At 48.8% G+C, this 6,737-nt stretch overlaps 2 protein-coding genes across 2 annotated transcripts; both read left to right on the top strand.

Annotated features, from left to right (window-relative positions):
- Positions 1 to 84: 84 nt before the first annotated feature.
- Positions 85 to 3,304, top strand: F5891DRAFT_1128771 (uncharacterized protein; the record flags this gene model as incomplete). Its single annotated transcript, XM_041364316.1, is given in 13 exon segments — positions 85 to 321; positions 374 to 1,003; positions 1,057 to 1,157; positions 1,177 to 1,201; positions 1,249 to 1,549; positions 1,597 to 1,775; positions 1,795 to 2,017; positions 2,037 to 2,404; positions 2,467 to 2,580; positions 2,613 to 2,745; positions 2,836 to 2,936; positions 2,956 to 3,131; positions 3,211 to 3,304. The coding sequence occupies 13 exon segments, from the start codon at positions 85 to 87 to the stop codon at positions 3,302 to 3,304; spliced, it is 2,682 nt and encodes an 893-aa protein (XP_041225691.1).
- A 424-nt stretch (positions 3,305 to 3,728) lies between these two features.
- Positions 3,729 to 5,792, top strand: F5891DRAFT_1189200 (major facilitator superfamily domain-containing protein; the record flags this gene model as incomplete). The annotated part of the gene is made up of 13 exons (XM_041367117.1): positions 3,729 to 3,855; positions 3,918 to 3,993; positions 4,047 to 4,117; positions 4,162 to 4,397; positions 4,458 to 4,497; positions 4,549 to 4,766; positions 4,821 to 4,857; positions 4,910 to 4,938; positions 4,985 to 5,057; positions 5,107 to 5,327; positions 5,386 to 5,468; positions 5,527 to 5,643; positions 5,711 to 5,792. 13 exons carry the CDS (start codon positions 3,729 to 3,731, stop codon positions 5,790 to 5,792), a joined length of 1,410 nt encoding a protein of 469 aa, XP_041225690.1.
- Between the last annotated feature and the right edge of the window lie 945 nt (positions 5,793 to 6,737).

The following is a 6,737-nucleotide window of genomic DNA, read 5'->3' as shown; positions in this document are numbered from 1 at the left end:
GTCGGTAGCAAGAACTTGGTTTTCTATAAAGGACAAATGGTTATTGCTTAGTAATCAAGCCATCTCTTGGTGCTCCCAACGTGCATGTCTTCCGTTCCAAACGGTGCAGACATCTCTGCTGGTACTCACCCGGATCTGTCGCTCGGTTCATTCGTATCAGGTCCCAGTACACCCGGCAGACCACTCCGTGTCCCGTCAATTTCATCACCTGCTCCTAGCAACGGTGATGGCCCAGACACACCCCTTCCACGCGCACGACGTCCAAGACAAAGCGCACCAGGAGGAAAAGGCGCTGCTTTATCTTTAAGAGACCAAGAAAAGGTAAAAAAACACCGCCGCCCACAGGCTCTATGTAAACTAACCTACACAACAGCACATCGACTCTCTCAAAAAAGAAAACTTTAACATCAAACTACGCGTTCATTTCCTCGAAGAGCGTCTTGCGCAGCTTGCACCCGACCAGATAGATGCTGCTCTCAAACAGAACATTAACCTCAAGATCGAGGTCCAGCAACGCGGTCTTGAGATCAAGAAACTCAAGAAACTCGTCTTGGAGCTTGACGTGATGTTGGAGCGTCTTCAGCGTGGCTCGACGCGCGACCATGATCTGGAATCGCGGCTGCACGAGCGCGAACGCGACTTGGAGACACAGCTACATGAGCGGGAACGCGATCTTGAGATGCAGCTTCAAGAGCGCGAGCATGAGATCAGGGAGTTGAGGAAGACCCAGGTCATCATTGAGCGCAGTGGGGACGACTCCATAGATCCCAGTTATGCACGGAAAGTCGAGGATCTGCGTGCTGAGAATGAAGAACTTCGTCATGAGCTCGAGCAGCGCGATCAACTTCTCATTGCACGCGAGGAGGAGAACGAGGCACTTGCTGACCATGCTGATCGGTTACAACTGGAGGTCGAGGATTTGCAGCGACGGAGAGAAGCGGAAAGCATTGAAAGGAGCGAGAGTCGGGCTCAAATAATTGAGGAGAGAGAGGAACGTGAGGCTGTGGAGGACGATCTCAACTCAATCCGGATAAACTTGCTGCCGCCACTATCGAGCTACAACAGGAGGACGAATTGGAGCTCAAGAACAAAGAGATAGATGATTTAATCCAGGAACATGATCGCGTCGTTGATGTTGTCGAGGAGGAGGAGGGGGGGTGAAGTCGAAGAGGCCAGGAGTCAGGTTGAAGAACTCAGAGATGTTTGTTTCGTTGTCCTATTTGTCTTCTGTCTCTCACTATCGCATAGGTCCTCGCAGAACGCGAAAACGAAGCAAGAGAACTCCGCCTCAATATCACAGAGCTCGAAGCCAATACCAACGACCTCCATGCCAAGTTCGAAGCCACACTCGCACATCTCGAACAAGAAGCAGAGGAGAAAGATGCCGAGCTCCGCGCTGCGAACGAGGAGATCGAGCAACTCGGAAAGCAAGTATACGCACTCGAGGAAGATGCAGATCGCATGGCCGAGGATCACGAACGTCAGAGAGAGGATGACGCAGTCGAGCGCGAAACACTAGAAGCACTCGCGTCTGCGCTCAAAGATGTACGTTCATTTTGTCTCTCACTCGAATTTCAAAAGCTCACTATGCAACAGAAAGTCTCAGGACTGAAATCCAACTCCAAGACCTCCAAGAACTCTACGACCAATCTCTTCAAGACATGCACGCACACCGAGCCCGTCAGGAAGAACTAGCGGGGCACATCGAAGACCTAGTAACCCAAGTGAAAAGCGAACAGGAAGCTCGAGAGAGTCTTGAGCGCGAGTTCGACGATGTCGAGAAGACTGCACGAGTCTGAGCTCCGACGCGAACGCCGTGCACTCGAAGACAAAGACTCCGCACTGCGCAACACCCTCGATGATCTCTCACGCACGCAGACCCTCCTCTCACAACGCCAAGGCGACCTCGAAGCCGTCCAAAACGCACTTCGGGATATGGAACAACGGTCCAAGGAGCTCGGGGAGACCCATACGACCGCGCGGTTCTCGTTGCAGCTAGAAGTCGACAGGCTAAAACGTGATGTCGACCGTTTTAGAGGACGAACTATCTCGTACGAGGAAAGATGTCGGCGACCGAGAGGGTACGACTCGTGATCGTGAAGATCTGATTCATAAACTGCGGCTCGAAGTACAACAGCTCACCACACAACTCAACACCCAAACTCAAGCACGTCTCAGTCTCTCAGAGAAGCTTGACAGCGCGCAAAGCAGTCTCAAGACCGCTGAGGCAGAGTCGTTTGGGTATAGGACGAGAGTGAATGAGCTGGAGACGCGGTTGTCTAAGGACCAGCGGACGTTATTGAGTGCTGAGAATCAGTATCGTGATCAGCTTACGGAGCGAAATACATTGCTGCTTACGATATATCAATACATGGATAAGATCCTCGGGGTGGATAAGACTCCCGTAAGTTCTTCCGTCACTCTCTAACACGCGTCACTCACTCACAAAAACATGTTATTTCGCAGAAGAAAGGCAATCAAGCAGAAACGAAGCCCTTCACTAATTTCAGCGTCTTCCACGACAACCTCATCACACGGCTCAAAGCTCTATCCCAGATCCAACTTGACTTCGAAAAGCGCGTCAAGATGCAGAAGGGAAATTCACTGACAAGCTTGCTGAGATGCGGAGGCAGCTTGATGTGCGGTGGAAACAGATTGATAAGTTTGAGTCGAGCGTAAAGGCGTATGGTGAGGCAAAGTCTACATGGAGACGGAAGTTCACTGCAAGGAAGGGGAGATTGAGGGGTTGAAGGTGGGTGTTTTTATGAGTGTTTTTGATTTTACGTTGATTTTGATTAATACTCTTACTCTCATCTGCAAAGGCCACCAACGCAGAATTAACCTCGCAACTAGTGACATCCCGACGACCAACCCAAGGCGACTCCCAAGAAACAAAGACGCTCCTTTCCCGCGCAGTAAATGCTGAGAAACGCCTAGTGGTAGTTCAAAACCAAGCTCCTCCTAAGCGAAGAGAAGATTTCGAACATAAACCAAAAGACGACTACGGCTGATCAGAAATGGGAGGCGAGGGTGAAGGAGTACGAGACAAGGCTGAAAGCGGGGGAGGAGAAGTATAAAAGGGAGAGGCAAGGGGCGAAGGAGAGGGTGTTGGAGTTGGAAAATCAGATGAGGTTTGTGTTTTTTCCTCCCCTACCTTTCCTCTTTCCTCCTTGCATGTCCAAGGTCTTGTGCTGACGATTGGCACGGCAGGAGTCTAGAACGCCAGAACGAACTCGCTCAAAAACGGAGTGCGCAACTGGACAATGTGGCAGAGGCAAATAAAGGTCCCTCGCGGCCACGGTGATGATACCCTCCTTGCTGTTTGCCGTGTCTACGATGTTCACCCTTATGGGTGTTTTATAGCGAAGGTGTGCTCTTGCTTTCGTTCGGTTCTTGACGTCGCAATTTTGTATTAATTAGTAACATACATCTCATGTATTTTTCTTTCCTTTTTTTGCTCTGGGACAATGATCGTTGACTCGCATAGTTTAAAAGTGTGCATGATGACGGTGAATTGCTGCTGGATCACCATTAATCACGTAGTTGTCTGCGAACTTCGTGACATACTCAGGATACTCAACGAGCGTATTGATCGGGAAATTCCGTAGGGGAAGTAGAGCTTATTTTGGTCACTTACTAGCGATCAATCGGACCTTGCACGATCGAGGTACGTTGTTGATATTAATATCTTCCGCGCTATCCACGAGACTTCAAGCACACGATTCACGATGGCTTCAGACTCAGAAGAAAGCCCTATGCTGGAGCCCACCGCGCATGAATCTATCGATGACAGATTCGTGCCACATCAAAAGAGGTGGATTCTGTTTCACGTGTCCTTTGTGGGTTTGTTGGCTAGTGAGTACTGGCAGTTAAGGTCACGGTATACTGTCGACGTGATACTTACGAACATTGGTTAGTGTTCGTCCAAGTGACGTTCGTGCCTTCCATCCCTCAGATAGCTAAAGATCTCAACGTAACGGATGCTGTCGTCAGGTGTGTGTGATATGCACATATGATATGCAGCAGCGATCAACCTGTTTTCCCAGCTTGGCTTTCAGCCTATCGATCTTTGCTAATGCCATTGGAGAGTTGATTTGGTCTACTTATTCGTCTTTCTGTACGTGCATCCACTGCGGCCCCTTGTCTTTGTACTCGTGGTAGTTTTCGAGTTCAACCCCAGTCTTTCAGATGGTCGCCGACCGATATATCTCTGGGGAATGCCGTTTCTATGTGTTGGGAGCTGTGGTGTCGCCCTGTCCGCTTCGTTGCAGAGTCTGTTATTTTGGCGATTCGTCCAGATGTTTGGATGCTCTGGGGCGTTGTCGTTGGGGGCTGGGGTAATTGGTGACATCTATAAATTGGAGGAGAGAGGAACTGCTATCGGGGCATTCGTTAGTGTGAGGGATCGTTTATGATTGAATGGTTCCTCTAGTTTGGTACTGACACTACTATCTCAGGTCACAATCATCGGGTACGCTGTTGCCCCGTTTGTTGGAGGTAAACGCATTCTGCATGTTTGTGGCCGCTGGCTCTAGCAAATTTAAACAGGTGCGGCAACACAGTATTGGTCCTGGCGCAATTTGCATTATTCCATTGGCGCATGGGGATTACTCGAGATGCTTTTCATATACCTCTCGTTTCCTGAGACGACTCATCCCGGCACATTGGGCATCGATAAACTGCCATCCAGAAGATCGATGCATATCGCATGGATTAATCCTCTGAGCAGTCTTTGGTTGCTTCGCAGTCCGAACCTGTTCGCGGTTGTGAGTGCATTTACCATGCGCTAGTACAAAGTCTTCATTTTATGTGAGATATAGATGCTCGTGTCAACTATAATAACCAATACTAACTATAGTGGGTTGTTACTTGTTACCAATCGTGCAGTGCAATCTCACAAAAAGTGTAGTTCTCCTCGTACCGCTAGCGTATACTATTGTAAGCTGGCAATTGTCTTCCATCTCGCATCCTGATCGCAGTGTAGGGCGTCCGGTATGGAATCACGAACGAGGCCATCATCGGCGCGTTTTTCCTCCCAAACGGACTGGGAAGCTTCAGTATGTGCAGAGCATTGTGATCGCAATGCACCAACACAATCTTTGACAGCCGGAGCTCTGATCGCTGGCCGCCTATCAGACACTGTAGTAAGAAGATGGCGGGAGAAGCGCGGAGGAGCGTGGTGTCCCGAAGACCGCTTAAGAGCAGCGTGGATCGGAGGGTTTATCGTTCCATTGTCTATCGGGGCGTCAGGGCTGATTACGACGTATATTGGGGGCCCAATCGGCCTTGGGCTGAATATATTATGCCTCTATGCGAATGGAGTGGGGGTAAGCCCTGCCAGCTAGAACTTCATTCCGTGCATAAAGCAATTCATTGATTTCATAGGTCGACTTAGTGTTGAATCCTATCAACACTTATAATGTGGACGTAATGCATTCTCGAAGCGCAGAGGCCACAGCTGCTTGCATGTTAGTCTCCATGATATTGCGTGACCATCAAACCTGAACACGTTCATTTACCTATCAGGGCGAGTCGGTCGCTCATTATGTCTGCTGCCACTGCTGTTATTGTTCCATCGATCGAGCGCATGGGTGTTGCGTGGACGGACATCATCGCGGCTGTCTTTGCAGTCATTGGACAATGGTAAGGGTCTTTTTGACTGTAAAATTGGTGATGCTGATATTGCACTGCTTCAAATTTTCTGTCGTAGGATCCTTTCCTTGACAATTCGCTATGGCGATCGCATGAGGGCGAGCATAGATGTTGGTTTCTCGACACTGGAGAATAACTGACGGATTCATCTTCGTTTATCTGAAGGGAAGCATTGTATCAATATATGTAGCAGAATATACTCGTCACCATTGCCAATAGGCTGGTCTTTCGTAACGACTCAGAGCCACCTGGAGTAAAGTTGACTAAGAAACAAGTTGGCAACTACTCGGCGCTCAATTACACCTGCAACTTCGTAGTGACAGGTATATGTAACAGCTTGCGGCAAATCATGAACTAAAATCCTACGATGCTCCATATTAATCACTGGTCAGTGATTCCGAGAGGTGAGGTGATATGCGGTCGATTCCTCTGTTGTGGCGCGAGTCGGATTGATACCGTGATCTGTGCTAATAGTTTCTGTATGCTCGTTGGATACTGTGGGCGCGTACAGAGTTAGCACCCTTTGAGACCAATAATATCATACCATCTCGAACACAGAACGAAGGCGCTGGTAGATATAGAACACCTTGCACTCTCTGAAGGACTCGTAACTCGTTGGGAAGAATGTATTTCAAAGAGTAGGTCTGGAGAATCCAATTGTATTTATCTACATTAGCCACGGCAACTCGCACCAAGCGACAAGCTGACGACATGGATCTATGTAGCAGGTCAGTCTCGCAACCAGGATGAGTCAAGGTCTGTGTCGGGTGCATACTAGAATAAACATTGCTGAGACTTTCGGATAAGTCGCGGTAAATCGAACCATAAATTGATAACCTATCGTCCACCATAACAAGTCATGTAATTCGCGATACATTGTAATAGAGACATACGGATCTGATTTTGGACGCGCACAACGTGCACTTGCAAATTAATTTACAATCAACTCACGCATGCAGTCCGTCCTCTCTCAACACCAAGGCAACTCGAAGGTGTCCAAAACGCGCATTGGGTGGGAATAATGGTCCAAATAACTCGGGAAGACGCATGGTACACAAGACAGTACAATTTTTCTTGCTGCTAGA

The sequence above is a fragment of the Suillus fuscotomentosus genome, assembly GCF_016647785.1.
Source record: "Suillus fuscotomentosus strain FC203 chromosome Unknown F5891scaffold_29, whole genome shotgun sequence".
NCBI classification, from domain to species: Eukaryota; Fungi; Basidiomycota; class Agaricomycetes; order Boletales; family Suillaceae; genus Suillus; species Suillus fuscotomentosus.
Note: the sequence above shows the minus strand (reverse complement) of the source record. Positions and strands in the feature narration are given on the sequence as shown.